This window comes from Aquarana catesbeiana, linkage group LG06 (genome assembly GCF_042186555.1).
Source record: "Aquarana catesbeiana isolate 2022-GZ linkage group LG06, ASM4218655v1, whole genome shotgun sequence".
NCBI lineage: Eukaryota > Metazoa > Chordata > Amphibia > Anura > Ranidae > Aquarana > Aquarana catesbeiana.
Window position 1 is genome coordinate 390,647,856 of NC_133329.1, and position 19,601 is coordinate 390,667,456.

Sequence of the window (19,601 nt, forward strand, 5' to 3'; positions counted from 1 at the left end):
TGGAACTAGAAGGGGAGAGGAAAGGATAAAAAATAAATAAATAAAAAGATGTGTTGACATTATGCCCACCCTGACTTTCTTTACTGCCCACATTATGCCCGCCCTGACTTTCTTTACTGCCCACATTATGCCCCCCCCCCCCCCCGACTTTTTCTTTTCTGACCCCCAGATCAGACAGGCTAGATCCAGCCCTGATTAGTTCCTTGTATCAAACACTTTAGAAAGACATTACACACAGTGAGACCTTTATTAAAATGTTTTCTGTTTTAATGGAGTAAAGTCCTTGCATGGTACACACATATTCCTCTTTTCTGATGAGAGATTTTAATGTGATACAACAATGCTGAATTCTATCCATTGAGATCCATTGTTATCACAATCACAGTTCCTTAGCATCATTCATCTTAAAGCATTAATAAGTAGGCGATATGTTTACAATCCACAAGCTTGTCTTTCATATAAATATGTATGACACTCTCAGCCACGCAGTCCCACATCCATATATATATATACACACACATGTCCCTTGGGTCCAGCCCCTTTAAAATCCAACAAAGTGCTATATCCCACCCCAGAGCATCCGCAATTTAAAGTCTTATTCCAGTGTAGTGGACAAGGGTTCCCCTGAATCTTTCAAGATGGTACAGATCACATGCCAAAACCAGCTCGCAGGGAAGGTGCATTGTGTTGGGGGAGGGGAGGAAAGCTTGCTTGTGCTCCCCCAGCACCCCCATCCCAGCCAGCGACGGTAACAGAAGTGTATGTGACTCCGATCTCAGAACACACCTAGTGAGAAAAGCAAGACATTCAGTAGGCAGAAAATTCACAGGTGTGCGTGTAAACAAACAATCAGCATACAGGTAAAGGATACGTCCGATAAAGTTGTAACTCCCTGTACAGTGCATTCACCAGTCAATGTTAAAGCTGAACTTTAGCAGACATAAGCTGATAGTAGGAGAGAGCAGAGTGACAGAGATGAGCTGCTTCTCCTTCCACTGTCCAGCTACAGGCTAGGAATGGGCAGCTACCACCCAACTGTGCCATCACTACACTGTACCATTAAAATGTATATCAATTCAAGATGGTGTTCTAGCTCTCACCAGCGTGATAATGTCACTCCCTCTCTCTACCAGTCACAGCTTTCTCAAAGGCCCAATTTCCACGGGTCACAGCTTTCTCAAAGGTGGCTTACATGTTGCGTCTGTCACAGCTTTCTCAAAAGGTTTCCTACGCGTTGCACCTGTCACCTCGCCCTCAAAGGTTTCCTACGCGTTGCGCCAGCCACAGCTTTCTCAAAGGCTCAACTTACATGGTGCGCTGGTCACAGCTTTCTTAAAAGGCCCACCATACGCGCTACGTCAGTCACCGCTCTCTCAAAAGGCACCTTATGCATTGCACCAATCACAGCTTTCTCAAAGGTGTCTAACGCGCTGCACCGGTCACGGATTTCTCAAAGGCCTTTGAGAAAGCCGTGGCCACCGCAACACGTAAGGCAGGGAGTGATGTCATCACGCTGGGTGGAACTAGAATGCCATGTTGGAAAGTCAGATTTTATGTCACTTCTGTACGAATTGCCCATTATAATCCTTTTACATGTGAGTGTATTTTAAAGTGTTTCTAATATACCGTAAATAAAATTAGCGCTCTACACTATTGGAGTTTCTATGCTTCCTTTTGGCTGCCTCAATTCCTGGCAGATCGGGACCACAGAGACAGGAGAGCTTGGAGAGGAGCAGTATTGGTACAATGTATCAAACAAGTGAGGCTGACCTCCAATTTTGATAGTGGGGTCCTGGAATTGAGGTGAGAAGATACCTATGAAGTCATTTGAAGAGCACGGAGGTGGTGTGATTTCACATTGAAGCTATATTGGAAAAAACTGGACTTTGTGTTTTAAGATTGCACAAAGATTGTATGGTGTATGGGACTTTGAATCATCCTGTGTAAAGTGGATGCTAAAATTTAGAACTTTTTGGAGGATCACATGAAATGGACTGGGATGGACTATTTATGAATTGTATTTATCCAATTAGTTTTTTGCAATTTAAGAACACATTAGAAGCACTTCACTAGTTGAACTGATATATATTTTTGATGGTACAGTGTAGTGATTGCACAGTTAGGTGGTAGCTGCTTCTTTGATATATAGAGATAGATAGATAGATAGATAGATAGATAGAGATTATATATATATATATATATATATATATATATATATATATATATATATATATATATATATATACACACACACACATACATACACATATATATATTCTTATTATGTGTGTTTTATATATATATATATATATATATGTATTATTTTTATTATGTACCATATTAGTGCAGGGGCTTTCTCTGTTTTTCATGGCATTATATTGCTTTCGACGCAATCATATGATAATCGAATTGTAAGTAAAGAGCTTTTGAGAGCTGATCACGACAATTCATCCGATATTATCATTATTAAAATTTTCCTCGTACAATACCAGATCGTACGATTTTCATTTAGTCAGTACAGTTGTCATCCGAAAATAAAAATACAAATACATTACAACACGTGACATAACTACATAATTTTTTTTTCTGTCATACGAGAATTTGAGACTTTAGTAACCTATTCAATTTCTACTTGCGACTATTAAGCGAAAAAAGTCAGACAATCCGATTTGCGTATCGTGTGTACGGGCCTAAAAAGGTGAGTATTGCAGAAAAAGCTGCATTTTTTTTTTTATTTGTGTGTGAATGGGCTATTCATGGTTTTATTTTATCATTGACTGCAGTTCTGCTCTAAGGCCCACATAACTCTACTTCTTGAAATGTGACTGAACACATACCCCCCACTGACTTCCAAACTTTGGTGACTTCAGGGGCAATTTCAATAGACATCTGTGCAGGAACCCACACAGATGTCTCTTAAATCGCCCCCCCCCCCCCTCAACCAGACCAGGGGATACATTTTCTGCAGATTAATGGCCAAGAGCTCATTAATACCACCTACACCGATCAAAGGCAATCTCAATGCAGGGACACAGAGAACAACTTTTTCTACTGCAGCATGTGGTCATCTCCCCACACACAGCCTGTGATTGGACAGTGAAGGAACAGCAGCATTCTGATGAGCTCATCCCTCTGCTCTCTCCTTCTGCTAGCATGCTTCCAGACAGGACATATGCATGCAGCACAGCTGACCGACTCCTAGTCCCCCCCCCCCCCTTTGTAATACTTTGTGCTAGCGTACAAAGGATTACAAGCGACTGATACAAAGTCCAATTTAGATACATTTACAGTTACTATCTAGATGTATCTGAATTTGGCTATAATATGTTTAATTACTTTTAATAAATACATAAAATTTAAAATGTATCTTTCTAGATCTGCCTAGAGTTCAGCTATAACTTGTAACATTTCCGGTTTAACAGACACCTTATTCTTCACATTCTTAATTTGTTAATCCTAAAGACAGAGAAAGGATGAATCGGATGTAAATAGTAGAACAGATGGAGGCTCTTAGGCAGCTATGTGGACATCCATTTAAAAAGGCATTGTAATTCCCCAGGGCTCATGTATAAAACTGATACAGTGTTAAAAATATCAGAAATGGAGGGGAATTATCCAAAATGTAAGATATATCTTTGTGTATCTTAAACTGGAATTTTACCCATAACAGTTTGATAAAAAGTTATGCTCTTTAACAGAAGAACATACATTGCGCATTAAAAAAATTATGCTGCCAAAATTAGCTTGTGACATAAATTTCCTCCAGCATCGCTTCTGTTTCTTCTTGCTGGAGGCTGCCATTTTGTTGAAGCCCAGAGCTGTCACTTCCTTATTGGAAATTCACACCAACCCTTGGTCTCGAAAAAGTACATTTCCAGCCTTGATTGTATGCCTTGGCTCAGCTAGACAGGAAGGCTGACAGAAGCTTTTACAGTGCTGAAGTTCACAGGCTGCCATGAGGGAGAAGGGATAGAGAATCAGGGAGAGAAGATAAGACACTATACTTATAAGTTTTTACTTTTTTGTGTCTCCCTGGCACCAGAGTTTGTCCTGTCACCTCACCTGCTTTTCACACAGTCTGTCATTCCTGTTGCTTTCTTCCTGCTTCAGCAACAGTAAATCTTAAAGCGTTACCAAACCAAGGAGCCTGCATTCACTATATCTGGTCTCCCACAGAACATGGAAATAATGGAAATGCAATTGTTTTTGTAAATAACCTGCTAAATACCTTTTCTCCTCAGCGGTATATAGCAGTCTTGTGACTTCTATCAGTGTCTGGTTAAAGCTTGTGGGAGGAGTGTTCATTCTCCTCTGACTGTCCTATGAGGCTGCAGGACCTCTGAACCTCTGTCTGGACAGTGCTGAATGGCCCTGTAATAGCAAACAAAGCAAATGAAAAGTGCTCTCTGAATGTGTGTGGATGACATGGAATCCTCCGAAGGAATAGCACCAAGCTGATGATAAAGGCTAATAAATTGATTTATTGTCCAAAATGAGTAATAAAGTTCACATAAAAGCATTTCAAATCAAAGTTAATACTATACCAAGCTGGTATGTCAAGTGTAGATGGCTTGACAACCACTGGGTCCGGTGATCATAAGGATGGGAAGGATCCGCCGTGATGTACAACACCGCTAAGCAAACCCACAATCACTCGTGAGCCGAGCCAGAGGCCACCAGCACTCGCCAGTAGGCAAGGAGGAATCTGCCACAGTGTGCAGCAACACTGCTGCAGAGCCACAGATGCCCGCGAGTTGAGCCGGAGTCAGCCAGATTGGGTTGTCGATCAAACCAGGCTAGAATGAAGAGGGAGCAGTTTTTGTAACAACGCATTTCGCATGCATGCACTTTGTCAGGTCACGGTTACATCACACGTGAGCGCCGGGTGACTCCGGGGGCGCACAACATGGCGATCAGTGATGAGGAGTGTCACTCTGACACAGCCCATCCCCGATCAGGGTAAACAGCCAATGAAAATGGTCCTTTACCATGTGACCAGTTGTGTCCAATCACAGCTCATCACATGCACTGTGTGTGCACACCATTCTTGCGCACCCGCAGGGGCGCACAACGTGGCGATCAGGGATGAGGCATGTCACTCTGACACAGCCCAACCCCAATCAGGGTAAAGAGCCAATGAAATTGGCTCTTTACAACTTGACCGGCTGTGTCCAATCACAGCCGATCACAAATGTCAACAAACGGCGGTAACTAGCAGTTACCAGGTTCTCCCCCTCACACACACACACCGATCCAGTGAAAATAATAATTTCTTCATTTTCCCAAGAATTGTGGGAAAAAATGACAACTTAAAAAAAAAAATAAAAAAAAAAACTCACCATGCCTCTTACTAAATACCTTGGAATGTCTACTTTACAAAAAGGGGTCATTTTGGGAGTTTTTTTCAAAAAATGTTCAGTATTTTTTCACTTATATCGCAGAAAATAAAATAATGAAAGCTGAAAATTGGTCTGGGCAGGAAGGGGGGGGGGGGTGAAAGTGCCCGGTATTGAAGTGGTTAGAGAGTATCACCACTCCAGGTGGGTCAGATCAAGTTAAAAGGCATCTCCTTCAGTCTAGAAGTCCAGGTGCTGGCAATGCTATGGCAGTTAGACATCAAAGAAATTCTGGACAGCCGCACTCCAAAGATATTTCCCTTTATTCAATAAGGTGTCATCCAAAATACGGGTCACAGCAAAGTGGACCAAACTTATGCGTTTCGCACTACAAGGAGTGCTTAGTCATAGCTATGACTAAGCACTCCTTGTAGTGCGAAACGCGTAAGTTTGGTCCACTTTGCTGTGACCTGTATTTTGGATGACACATTATTTAAGTGGTTAAACAGACACTAATAGATGTCACAAGACTGCTATATGCTGCTGATGAGAAAAGGTATTTAGCCGTTTATATTTACTAAAATAATTGCGTTTCCATGTTCTGTGTACTGTGGGAGACCAGATATAGTGAATGCAGAGTCCTGGGTTTAGGTAACACTTTAAGCGCTTCTTAAATTTCTGATTAAATTTATACATGAGCCCAAAAAAAAAAAAATTAAAGGGAAGAACTTGAGTAAATAAGGACTTTTTGGCACAAAACAACAAGGCCGCTAGGATGTCACAAAACGACATCGCAAATGGTTCCAGCATCCCCGGAAATTATATTTTCAAGGCATGTAAGTGTTTTCATAATAAAAAGTCCAAGTGGCTTGGCGGTTTAGCAGGAAATCTGTCCCTGATGAACAGAGGAAAAGGAGGACAGAGCCCAGCAAAGAAGGAAGACAGACCACTACATGCAGAACGCTGGAGAGAGGCTTCCAGTGGGTTATTCCAATCAGTGTTCAGCAGAGATCCGGATAGAAGAGGCTGTGTTAAGCCACTAACCAGAGCAGCCAAAAGGTCAGAAACAAAGCTTGTCTCTTAAGTGGCTTTAGAAAATGCCAGCTCATCAGTTTCATAGGTCAGCACTGGGCTGCTTTAAACCATTTAGTTGCTGTAGGAGCAGGAGGTGCAGTGATGCACAGAGAGGGACGCCAACATACGCCGGGGCACTGGATGCCAACAGATCTCTGAGACCTCTTCAGCAAAAACAATCCCTTTTTTTTTTTTTTTTGCCAACACAAAATTGTTATTAAGGTGATGAGTAAAAATCTTGGCTGCTGCTAACAGATGTAACATCTTTTTTTTCTCTTTTTCTGGTCTCTCTTTGAGCTGATCAGCTCCTCGCTAACTTTGCCTTCTTGAAGATCTTGATTCGGCCTCGGCTGCTGCTTTACTGCATCGCTGTTTGGGCTCTGAAAATCCTTCATCTGTTGTGACTGATGATTCCGCTGCTCTGCCATCACCTGCTGGTTCCTTAGCTGATTTGCAATAACCTGATTATGCCTTAGTCGGTCTGCTGCCCCCATCTGATCTATGGTCACCTGATGAGGTCTTAGTTGGTCTGCTGCCCCCAGCTGATGCCTTAGCTGATCTATGGCCACCTGATGATGTCTCAGCTGGTCTGAAGTCACCTGATGATGTCTCAGTTGGTCTGAAGTCACCTGATGAGGTCTCAGTTGGTCTGCAATCACCTGATGAGGTCTCAGTTGGTCTGCAATCACCTGATGAGGTCTCACTTGGTCTGCAATCACCTGATGAGGTCTCACTTGGTCTGCAATCACCTGATGAGGTCTCACTTGGTCTGCAATCACCTGATGAGGTCTCACTTGGTCTGCAATCACCTGATGAGGTCTCACTTGGTCTGCAGTCACCTGATGAGGTCTCACTTGGTCTGCAGCCCCCTGCTGCTGCCTTAGCTGACCTACAGTCACCTGATGGAGCCTTAGTTGGTTTGCTGCCGCTTGTTGCTGCCTTAGCTGCTCTGCAGTCAAAGGATGGCGTCTCAGCAGATGTGCTGCCTGGCCCTGCGCCCTCAGCTGCCTCAATACCTCCTGCGCCTGCCCTTTCCCCGCTCTCTGTTTAATTCTCACACCTGCTCGGTGCTGCCCGGCAGCCTCCATCTCGGAGAGGCTGTAGGCCATGGCCAGTTGCAGATCCTCATCTTCGTCGTCGCTGTCCAGTACCATGTAAGCAGGGGCGGCACTCTGAGATCGCTGGAGGTTGTTTGGTGACCCCCTGACACGGCTGGTGGGGGTTTGCACATTTGTCTGGTGATCTCGTTTGCTCATCTCTAAGGCCAAGGCAAGTTCGTCTTCTACCCCTGCAAAAAAAACAACAGTGGCATCAGGATTCATTGCAAATTAATTGATTCAAACTTTTACAAGCCAAGACTACCAACCAACAGTTGTTCGATGTTCATTGTCCAATCTGTGACAACAATCAAAAAATGCAAGTGAATGTCAACTAACACAATAGGCACACTCTGAACCGCCAGTCTGGGGTTCGATCTGAATGCACGCTTTCAGGCAACTACCATTGTCCCGAGGTTAGGGAGGTGCCACAGGTGTCTGCCAGGACATATACCTCCAGGATTGCTCTAAATGGCTTAAGCATTCTCTTATCCTTAAGATGAAGTTTCAATCAAAACTTTATTTTTATGTGAGAGAGAGTGAAAAGGGATCAGAACCCATTTTTTGGTCCTATTGAATAGCTTGCCTCTCACTTCCTGTCTCCATGACCACAGTAGAAGCAACAGAAATCTTCTCATTATGGACTAGAGATCTGCATGATGGAAAAATTTGTTTCAGTTCATTTCGGATTCGTTTGTCAAGTTATTAATTTTGTTTCGTCACAATCATTATGTTAGAATGATTCATTTTCAGAATTTATTTCGTATATTCGTTATTTTCTATTCAAATTTAAAAATGAATTTGAAATGGAAACATATTGCAATAAATACAGTAAGTCATAAAAGTGAAATAAGATTATGATTCCTACTTAGGCTGCTTTATAGACTAGAATAAAAACTGAATGAAATAGAATATAAAAAGGAATAGAATAGAACAGAACAGGACAGAATAAAAAAATGGAATAGAATAGAAAAGAATTGAATAAAACAGAATAGGATAGAATAGCATATAATAGAATAAAATAGAAAATAAAGGAATAGAATGAAAAATATTCTATTTCATTCTACTTTATTCTTTTATTTTATATTCTATTTTTTTCCAACTCTATTCTTTTATTTTCTGCTGCATTCCATTCAACTCTTTTCTATTCTATTCTTAGCCTAAGTAGAAATCATTTTATTTCACTTTTATCACTTGTGTTTATTTCAATATTTTTCCATTTAAAATTCATTTTCAAATATGAATTCGGAAAATTGTTTCATTATAATTTATTTCTTATTCATTGAAATTTGTTACTATTGTAATATGGAAATCCGGATACAACCAAATCTCTGAATGAAAATTTTGATTCATAGTGAAACGAATCGCACATGTCTATTATGGTATGATATGGTATGCGTATTCCATTCGTGGTCACCAGGATAGGAAACAAGACATATCTTCCCAATGGAGAGACCATGAGCAATTAAACCCACACACACACACACACACACACACACACAAACACAAACAAACACACCAAAAAACTTTAAAGTTTTACTTAGAGTTCCATTTTAGGTAAAGAACATCGCTACACGAGGGTGGAATCACACCCAATTTTTTTTAGTTACACTCTCAACTCTTCCCTCTGAAAGAAAGAAGCCGCTCAAGTTTGAGAATTCCACCCAAAAATGTTTAATTATTAAAATGTAGGGAAGGTTTGATTGCCCAGAAGGTTTTCATTACAACCAGTAACCCCAATCATGACAAACCTCTCTCACTGCCTGCAATCTAAAATTCTTGGTTTCCCTTGTTTGACCTTTTTTCCCCAGGCATGGTGCCTTGAGAATGCTGGACTCTGCCGAAATAACGTTAGACAAAAAGGAGACGTCCATGCTTAGTAGCAAACTGCAATTCAGCTTAAATTGCTCATCAAGATTCCCCGGGTCTCCTCATAGCTCCTCTGGGCTTTTACGAGTTTATTGGAAGAAGAATGTGCCAGCTGTTTTGTCTAGCATCTTTGTTACAAAGAAAAGCCATAGAAGTAAAGTGGCACAACTATGGGTTAGTATTAATATTCATGTCTTGGAAGTCTTGGTCATTTTAACTTGTGCCATAAAAACCAACCAGGGTTCCTCCAGGAGGTTGCCAAGAGTTCCTTGAGCAATAATTGATTGATTTCTGCCTCTCAGATGCGTAACCACTGGCACCAATGATCTTTTTAGATATCTTCCCAATGACTACAAAAGGTAAGGTTAATTTTCCCACTGACCATCACACTAATGTACTGTGAGCTGTAAATATAAGAATTATTAGCAGGGGTTCCCTAAAGCCCAAAAAAATATTTCAAGGGTTTCTCAATGTTAAAAAGGTTGAGAAAGGCTAAAATAAACTATAATATTGCATGCATGGGTGTAGCATAAGGGGTTGCAGGGGTCACAATCGCAACCCCACCCCTAGCTCCAGGGGGCCCCTGCAGCGTTCCTGTCATATTATCATATCCTCCACAAAATCCAGCTCCCATCTGCCCTAGGGCCCCACAGTCATGCTCCAGCACTGGGCCTCTACTTTGCCTTCCATAGTCCACACCCCTCTGTTCCCATTGGCTGGGGAGAAGCTGTGAGACATTTTCTGAATGGAGAGGCGCACGAGGTAATGACAGCCCAGGATGGGGAAGTGTCTGTGCTGTGTGCTGGCAACATGGAATGGTAAGCGAGCTCAGCGAGGCAAGAGGAGGAGAGTGCCGTCCTGTAGCCACGATAGAACTGATGTCACTGGTGAGGTATGACACTGCTCAGTGTTTTCTAGTCACCAGCTGGGATTCTCTGTACCCCCCCCCCCCCACCCGGGGATGTCTACTTACCCTACTTCCCTGAAAACTGGGGAAAAGTCACACACCTCCGGGAGGTGACCTTCCCCCAGCATCTGCCAACACTGATAGAGAAACCTTCAGAAATTGCTAAAATAAATCCTTCAACACCTCCTCGGGGGGCCCCTGAAGGGCTGGTGGCTCTAGATTTTGTGTCACATGGCTTTGCCCTCCCAGATCCAAGTTGCCCCCCCCCCCCCCCAAAGCCAACCCCCTCCACCCTGCATGCTATGCCCGGCTGCTGAGCTCCTTTCCCATTACAGCACTCTATACTGCTCCTCCTCCACAGGGCTGAAATTACATTCCTTTACAACACAGCCAGTCAGCCAAGATCTGCACAGGGTGTATCTGCCTACAGCAACTACGTTGCCGTTCCAACCAGAGAATTTCACAGGTCAGAAAGACAGATACACCCTGTGAAGACTGACAGACTGTGTGTAAAGGAATGTGATTTCAGCCCTGTGTAGTTGGGGGGGGGGGGGGGGGGGGGGAAGCTGTATACAGTGCTGGGATGGGAAAGGAGCTCTGCCAAGTGACCTGCCAGGGGTCCCTGTCCTCCCATTCTCCAGCGGTAATGCCTGTCCTCCCATTCTCCAGCGGTAATGCCTGTCCTCCCATTCTCCAGCGGTAATGCCTGTCCTCCCATTCTCCAGCGGTAATGCCTGTCCTCCCATTCTCCAGCGGTAATGCCTGTCCTCCCATTCTCCAGCGGTAATGCCTGTCCTCCCATTCTCCAGCGGTAATGCCTGTCCTCCCATTCTCCAGCGGTAATCCCTGTCCTCCCATTCTCCAGCGCTAATCCCTGTCCTCCCATTCTCCAGCGCTAATCCCTGTCCTCCCATTCTCCAGCGCTAATCCCTGTCCTCCCATTCTCCAGCGCTAATCCCTGTCCTCCCATTCTCCAGCGCTAATCCCTGTCCTCCCATTCTCCAGCGGTAATCCCTGTCCTCTGATGTAAAGAGGAACTCTGGGAACTCAAAACTCTTAAACCACTTTGAGTATCTTGGCGTGCGGTGGATGTATCTGCAGGCACGTTGGAAGTAGTGGGGGGGCCAGGTCAGCTTGTACATCGGGGGCCCACAAGCTTCAAGCTATGCCTCTGATTGTATGCCTTTTGGGGCTTTCGCAAACAAGAGTTCAAATATGTCAAAGGGAAAATTAACAGCACTGTTTTTTTCTGTGCCCTAAAATTTGGATGCACTTTATTAACCACCAAAAGCTGGTCAAGAGGTAACCTCCTGAGCTTTTTAGCAAGGCCAGGTGCACTTTGAACAACTCCTGTAGACCTGGTTGGTTCAGTTGGTCTCCTGACACACTGCCCAGACGGTCAATCTCCATCTAGCTCCCACACAGTTGATTGAACTAGATGTATCTTTTCTGAACCTGACTATGTACCTATGAAAAAAGGTGGAACTGTTAAATGTAAGGTGTAGAATGTCCCTCAAGCTATATAAACACCTTCTCAAAATTGTTTTTTTTATTCCATAATGCTAGTGAGACAGAGGTTCAGTGTCCAACTGTAGAATTCTTAAAACAAAAACAGTCCAAAAGTCTGCTTAGCTTAACAATACTTTGGCGTATGAGGTGACTGAGTGAATACAAAGCCAAGTTCCAATCCCTCTCACAGTCTCACTCACTTCTCAGTCTTCTTTTGTGTCTCACCTACAATTTGTACAATTTGTGTTTCTTTCATGATATGCATTCTACCATCTACCAGTTCCTCTTGTTTCTATGACAGCCTCATTTTGAGAGGTCAGCAGTGATGAATGTTCTACAGCTGAAACGTTTTGTGACAATTTACATAGAGGAGCCTCATGTCTCTGGATATGGAGACCACTAACTACATTAATATTTCTCCCAACCTCATCCTTATTATACTCACCTTTCCAAGATCCAGCAAAATATTGTAAATCAGGCCAAAGAACAAGTTGTTTACATTTTCTAAACCAGGTTAGCACAAATGCTCCCATTCATTCCTCTGGAGCAGTAATCTCCAAACTGCAGCCCAGGGGCAAGATGCCATGCTTTGTGTGTTTTTATCTGGCCCTTGGGGCAATATTTCATCCACTAATACCAACAATGGGGCATAATTGCCCCCACCGACACCATTGAAGGGGCTCAATTCCTCCCAATGACACCAACAATGGGCCTCAAGGACATCAATGAAGCAGTACAATTCCTCCTAATGACACTAACGATGGGGCAATATTCCCCCCATCGATACCAAAGATGGGGTTCTATTCCTTCCCTTAATAACAATGATCGGGCACTAATCCTCCCACTAACACCAAAGATGGGGCATTGTTTTTTCACACTGACGTCGAGACCCTTTCTTCTCCAATTGGCCACAGTCCACCCTCCTAAAGTCTGAAGGGCAGTAAACTGGCCCTTTGTTTAGAAAGTTTGGAGGCCCCTGCTCTAGAGCAACAAGCTTGTACTAGGGACTAACTCTCCAAAGGAATGAATGGGAATGCAGAAGCATTCGTGGGCTCTAATAAAAGGATTTTGACAAGCGGCTCTGCAGAAAAAGATGGAGTAGTGGCAGAGGGGGCTGGGGGAACACCAAAGGTGTAGTTATACTTCAATGAGTGCATAGTCCAGAGAAAGAGTACATTTTTCAGTGGTAGTCTACTTGGCACATGCCACATATGGTTCTGTGTCCCATAATTGCCCATAAAGAGAAAGTTTTCTGCTCACATTCTAAATGCTGAATATCCAGTTTTCTGCTCTGCTGTTGCCTACACCTGGTGTATGGTAATAAATCATAATCTGCAACGTATGGTATTATTCAACATTGCCATTGAAAACATCTTAACGCCTAAGTGAAAATGTGATTTTAACCCACTTTAGTTTCATCAGTTTAAAAGCAGGAAATGTCCCTTCTGCTACCTTGGGCTAAATTTCAAGCGGAACTCAGTTTCAAAAATAAATAAGCAGCCATGTTACAAAATAAAAATAAACCGTTCTTTAGGCAATATTGTCCCCAAAACTGTCCCTCGCAAAAACACTGCTGCATGTTGAATATATTTCACTCAATTCACTTCCTGTGAGCTTGGGATGGCATGGTCACCCCCCCCCCCCCCCCAAGGAGGTGTAAAAACCACGCACCACCAAAGGAAGAACAAACAACCAAAGATTTCATGTGACCTGCCAGCAGACAGCCTGATTTAAAGAATAACTCCAGCAATGGCTATACTATACATTGGCACCCACAAAATTCTCGATCAAATGGGCATTCATTGAATCACTTTCAAACAATGGCTGAATACCTTTGTCTGATTAACCCTCTCTCTCAGCCCCACATTGATCCGATGCCAAAAATGAACACTTGCTGCAAACATACGTCTAACCCGTTCCAAGGACTACCCTACCCAACACCAGACCAAAAAATGGGCCCCACCTGCTCCTAAATCCAACAGAGGAAGTGAGAGAGCTTCTTTCTTTCTCTTTCTTTTTCTCTTTTCTCTCTCTTTTGTTCTTTCTCTCTCTCTCTCTCTCTCTCTTCTTTCTTTCCACAATGATTCCATCCTTCTACTGGCACACCCTACCACCTTCTTGAATTAAATATAATTATTTTGGTATACCCAATGAATCACTACCTTAATGTTAAAAATGATTGGCCTTTGAAAAGAAAATTGGTACCTTAGATCTCCTGCTTTGTTTTTGTATTTATTTTTTAGAACGTGGCCTACAGGTCTCCCGTGATTAACATACTCTTAATAGTTTCATTTCCTGTCTAGAAACAAAATATGCTTGAACAATTCTGTTGTATCTGTAGGCATGATCAGACTATACCGCACATTTCATACAGGAGGTACGATTTATGGAAGAAAACATACCTAACCTACCCATAACTAATTGTTCACTGTTTATGTATATGTACAGTTCACCAGTTTCTCTCCTCTGCTACTACCTGTGGAAGTATTATGATATGCTTGTTTTTCTGTATTCCCAACTTTCTGTATCATGCTGTACTTGCTTGTCACTTTAGCCTTCAATACATTTTTCATGAAAAAAATAAAAATAAAAAATTCTATGCATTGGGGTTGGTTTACTAAAACTTGAGAGCGAAAAACTGGTGCAGCTGTGCATAGAAACTAATCAGCTTCCAGTTTTTTTCAGAACACAGCCTGAATAGTCAAATAAATTAGTTAAATATGAGAATGCACTACATTTAACCAGGTATATACAACAGGTAGGAGTAACAATTCGAGAGACCACACACACCAATTTGTAGATGTAAAGCCATGCAACTATGTTTTAAGTGGGACTATAAATTGTACCGGGCAGCAAGCTTCCCAGTGACCAGTGGACCCAGAGTGGGAATTAGGTAACTGAGTTAATGTATAACAGGATAATCAGTCGGATATCCAGAAAAAGAATGCACCCAGAACTGGGCTCAGAATAGGGGGAAGGGTAGGGATCACAGGGGAAAAGGGAGAGGAAGGCATTAGGCATTAACGGGGGAAAGGAGAAAGAAAATGGAGTATCTCAGGTGCGAGAGAAAGGGAACTCCAGTGGAGAGAGAGGGGGGGGGGGCCCCTTGCCCAGGGAACGTGGCCGACCCCAGGGGTTCAGCCCGACAGCGGGGCCCCTTGAAGGTAGACATCAGTGGAAATAAAGTGTTGCCACGGTCTCCAAGTGTCTCAGAAGGTGTCCTCTCGGTTATGCAAGGTAGCAGTGAGATCCTCCATGTCCCTGAGTTCATTAACCTTGGAAAACCACAAGGATTTTGAGGGCGGCTTTCGGATCTCCAACATAAGGGGATGCATGCTTTAGCCGCATTCAGTAACTGGATCGTAAGAGAAGCCTTATACTTCTTAATTAGATGGTTCGAGAGATGCAGCAGACAAGTAGGGGGGCTCCCCTCTAGGTCTACATTAGTCAATTGCTTGATGATACCGATCATCTCTTGCCAAAGGGTCTAAGTTTGGGGCAAGCCTAAAAGATGTGGAGCATCGTTCCATCTGCATTACCACACTGCATGTACTGGAGACCTGAGGATAAAAACTGTGTAGAGCGGCAGGGACCCTGTACCAGAGAGTCAAAATCTTTTATCCAGTCTCTTGGATTTTATGGCTATGGAAGACTTCTGCGCAAAGTGAAGAATCTTCTCCCTCTGTGTCAGTGAATTTGGTGTCAAGGTCCGATCTTAAAAGAAACCCAGGCTCATACCCTGTTGCCGGTCAGATCAACAAAAGGCAGTGCCAGATTGGTTTCTTCCTGTGGCAAATATGTTCCGCAAGCTGTCAAGATATACCCGGGGAGCGCGAGCATCGGAGAAAGTTACGCATCTGTATACCACACCAGAAGTCGCAGAAGAGAGTTTAATAAGACTCGTGGCCACTCATTACAATTAGAAGAAAAGAGGTTTAACCTTAAACTACGTAGAGGGTTCTTTACTGTAAGAGCGGCAAGGATGTGGAATTCCCTTCCACAGGCGGTGGTCTCAGCGGGGAGCATCGATAGCTTCAAGAAACTATTAGATAATCACCTGAATGACCGCAACATACAGGGATATGTAATGTAATACTGACACATAATCACACACATAGGTTGGACTTGATGGACGTGTGTCTTTTTTCAACCTCACCTAGTATGTAACTATGTAACTAAGTCAAGAGGGGGGGGTCTGCGGTTGTCTCGCATGCATGAGGGGGAGAGCTGTCCATCAGGCCCTAGAAAGTCACAGAGATGAAGCCGCCCACTGACAGCCAAATGCTGAAAGTCAGGGTTCTGGAGGCCAGATGTGAATTCTGGATTACCCAATACAGGCACCAAGGGGGAGGGAGTAGGTGACAATGAGCAGCGTCTAAAAGCATCCCTGGGCACTAACAATGTGCTGCCGAGGGTAGGGTGGTCGCTGAGAGCCTTTGGTAAGGAGGAGGTGATCCACGGCCAGCTCTTTGTCATGGCATTGGAGTCCTCAAGTTTTATGGCAACCCACTGTTTCTCGGCCCCATGGCGGTGCCAGCCCACTGCCCTGGTAAGGTGTACTGCTCTGTAATAGGCCCGTATGTCTGGGAATCCCACTCCACCCTGAGACTTTGTAAGATGAAGGAGTTGAAGCTTGAGTCGTGGTCTCCGATGGGACCAAATAAATTCTCTAAATATAGAACTCACGTTTAAAAAATTGCAAGGGGAGGCGAATAGGCAGTGTCTGCCTCAAATATAGCACCTTGGGTAGCATGGTCATCTTGAGTGCCAGTGAAGTAACTCAGCCTTCAGACAAAGAAACAATGGGGCGAAGTTGGCTGAATAAAGAGCAGAGAGGTCCGAAGTAATGTCAACCCCCAAATAGTGGATCGAGTCACTTGCCCAACGGAGAGGGAAAGAAGATTGCAGAGATAGGGCCATGGTTCTGTCAACCGTGATGTTCAGAACTGAGGACTTGGAAAGGTTCATTTGGAAATAGGAGAGGGAACCAGCTTTTGCAGCGAAATGAGCGAAACGTTCGAAAAAAAAAAAAAGGATCAGGTCATCTGCAAACGTGGCCACTTTTTTTTTTGCAGCTCGGACGCCTTTCGATAACCTACTACACCCGGGTCCGCCCATTATGGATGTTAAAAAAGGGAGATCTTGTTGACCTTGACCCCAAAGGTCCAAGGGACCGTTTTGGCAATCAAGATGCTTACCCCCTTAGACCTGGCAATCGGTGAGGGACAGTGATACACCGTCAAAAAGGCCCCGTTAGTCAGTTTAGGGATCTAAAGGGTCGCCCCTGAAGTGTGTCTCCTGCAGGAAAGTGACTTAGGTTTTACTTTTCCGCAAGTTAGCCAGAAGTTCAAAGCACTTCTCAGGGGCACTGAGGAGGTAAACTTGAGGACACCCATGATAGCCTCTTGGCCTAATCTCTATCCAGAGAGGCCATGACATATTCACCACTAGTGTTCTCTGGGTGAGGGGGAGGAGAGAGGAGAAAGGGGAAGGGCGATAAAGAATGGAAAGGACAGGAGGAGCAAAGAGGGGAAGAAGAGGAGAAAAAAAAGGGGGGGGGGGGGTATGGTGGTCTAACTACAATATAAATTAAGTAAGGACCTTAACAGGGCACGAAGAGAGCCCACGCAAGAGTCCACCCTATCTGGGGGTGGATGAGGTGCTGTGTGCGACCTGAAACAGGTAGTGGGGTTTATAAAACACAACACATTTGGAGATGCACGGACTCGTAGCAGTGAGAAACATGTATTCACCGAAACCAAAATCACCAGATTTAGAAAAGGCATGCCACAAACAGAATTGCAGATGGGGTACCGGGGGGGGGCGTCTGCACAGAAATGGCCCCGGAGCAGCTGGCTAAAGAAGGGAGATAAACTTGGCACAGCCCCCCGTATCAAACCCCAGAACACCATGGCAGTAGAACATAATACACACCTGGGATTTACACAGGTAGGAAGGCACAATCGTTTATACAGCAAGAAAATCTCAGAACATATACAATCCCAGCAGTAAATGGGTCTGGTAGACAGGCCCCATAGCCAGAAGGTTTAGTGATACTATAAACAGAGGGAGAAGGACCACAGTGATGTGTTACACTCAAGTAACGGGATACCCTTATTGGTATACCACAATGGAGCTAGACAACTGAAATCTAAACTGGTCAAGTGAGTTCTGAGTGGGGGGGCATGGAGCCTATCCACAGACCATTAGCAACTAAACATAGGTTCCCCCCGTGTGCCCCCAGGAAATGTTAGCAAACAAGAGGAACAGCATAGTTAACAAAAACACCCAGTTCATTGTAGCACATATTGGGTCCAGGCAACTACAAACCATGGAAACCCGGGGACCAGTCTCTGAAGTCAGTTGGCCCTCGGATAAGGGTATACAAAGGGAGATGTAGGGCCCCTTAAGTAGTTGTGGGCTGGTATGTAGCCCCATTGATGCCCAAAAGATTAGCTTTTACCGGAGCCAAAGCAAACCAAGTCAGGGGGAGAGGCCACGTACTAGAGAACCTGGTAACAACGGAAGCTCAGGGTCCCTCGGGAAAGGTCCAGCATGGCAACTTCCAGGAAGACTAGCCCCTGGATGCATCATAGGCTTGGGCCTCAAAAGCTAGCGAACTAACACCCCAACAAAGCACAGCAAAGCAAGTGGAGATCACTGGAGTAGTGTGGTCTTCAGGGATTTCCAGCTTTTGGAGGGATCGGCCAGGTATTGCCCATACACAGTTACACTGGTTCCAGATGGATCATGGATCATTGTAACCATGTATAATATAGCCATGTCTTGAATTAGTTGTTAAGGTAAATATAAAAGGGAATTTAAAAAAAAAAATGTGCAAAGAGAATAGGATTTTTAAACCGAAAAGCACTGACTACACTACAAAGCAAACAGTGAGTACAAACTATTTTTATTGGATTGGTGACTTATGACCAAACGTTCTGTTGTAGCTGTTAGATCTTCTGTTCTAATCAATATGGGATTCAAGGGCGCACTTCCGTAACCTTACCATTGACCCGGATGGACTTCAGCTGGCCATCCTCTTCCACCTCCACCCGTTCCACTCCATTTTCTACTATCCTGTACAGGGAAAAGAACACAGAGTTAGTAGAACAATGACTTGGACCATCAAGAGAGATACACGTTACCCAAACAAAGTGAAGACAACCATTTTATTGGTTGGTCTTATATCCAAGACATTCCAGCCTAACATTCTGAGTGTGCTTGATCTTCATCGTAACTGAAGCAGGCCTCTGTAGCACACTCTAGTGTGCTACTAGTGTGAGAGTAGGGAAATGTATACCCCGACGCATGTTTAAACCAGTGAGTCTGTAATTGGGTCAGGGTTATTATCAGGGCAGCATAAATCATACAGACAGCTCTCTGGTCCGTCCCCCTGGTTCTGGAAGGTTGAAGAACATTCTGGAAACTAGGAGGGTGGAGGCTAGGAGGGCTGTTCTGCATTTTTTGGATACTCAGCCAATTCCCAGGAGATGGGCCTGGCAGGGGACTAAGTTAATAGGAATAAGTCATGATGGGAAGGGAGCAGGGTGGAAAATGGAGATGGAGTGCTGAGGAGACAGTTAGTGCTCCCTGAGGCGAACCCCCTAGTCCAGCTTTGAAAAGCTTGAGGAGCCTGCCCAGAGGCAGCGGGAGCAAGGACAGTGTGGGTACTACATCACGGTTGGTGCAGGGACTTACAAGGGGAGAGACTGCCACATGTAGCCGGTCTCTCTGGAAGACAGAGGTGTGCTTAAATCTTTCCTAACTTCTCCAGAGCAGTGGCAGCCCGTCAATAGGGGGCGCCGC

At 44.1% G+C, this 19,601-nt stretch overlaps 1 protein-coding gene across 2 annotated transcripts in view; it reads right to left on the bottom strand.

Moving 5' to 3' along the window:
- Nucleotides 1-245: 245 nt before the first annotated feature.
- The window catches only part of DNAJB2 (DnaJ heat shock protein family (Hsp40) member B2), a 59,946-nt gene continuing 40,590 nt past the window's right edge, over nt 246-19,601 (bottom strand). For both annotated transcript variants that reach the window (XM_073634328.1, XM_073634329.1), the window contains 3 exons: nt 18,802-18,872; nt 7,471-7,698; nt 246-786 (listed from right to left, as the gene is read on the bottom strand). In XM_073634328.1, coding sequence (XP_073490429.1) covers nt 776-786; nt 7,471-7,698; nt 18,802-18,872 — 310 coding nt within the window. In that variant the 3' untranslated portion in view covers nt 246-775. The remainder of the gene's footprint in view (nt 787-7,470; nt 7,699-18,801; nt 18,873-19,601) is intronic.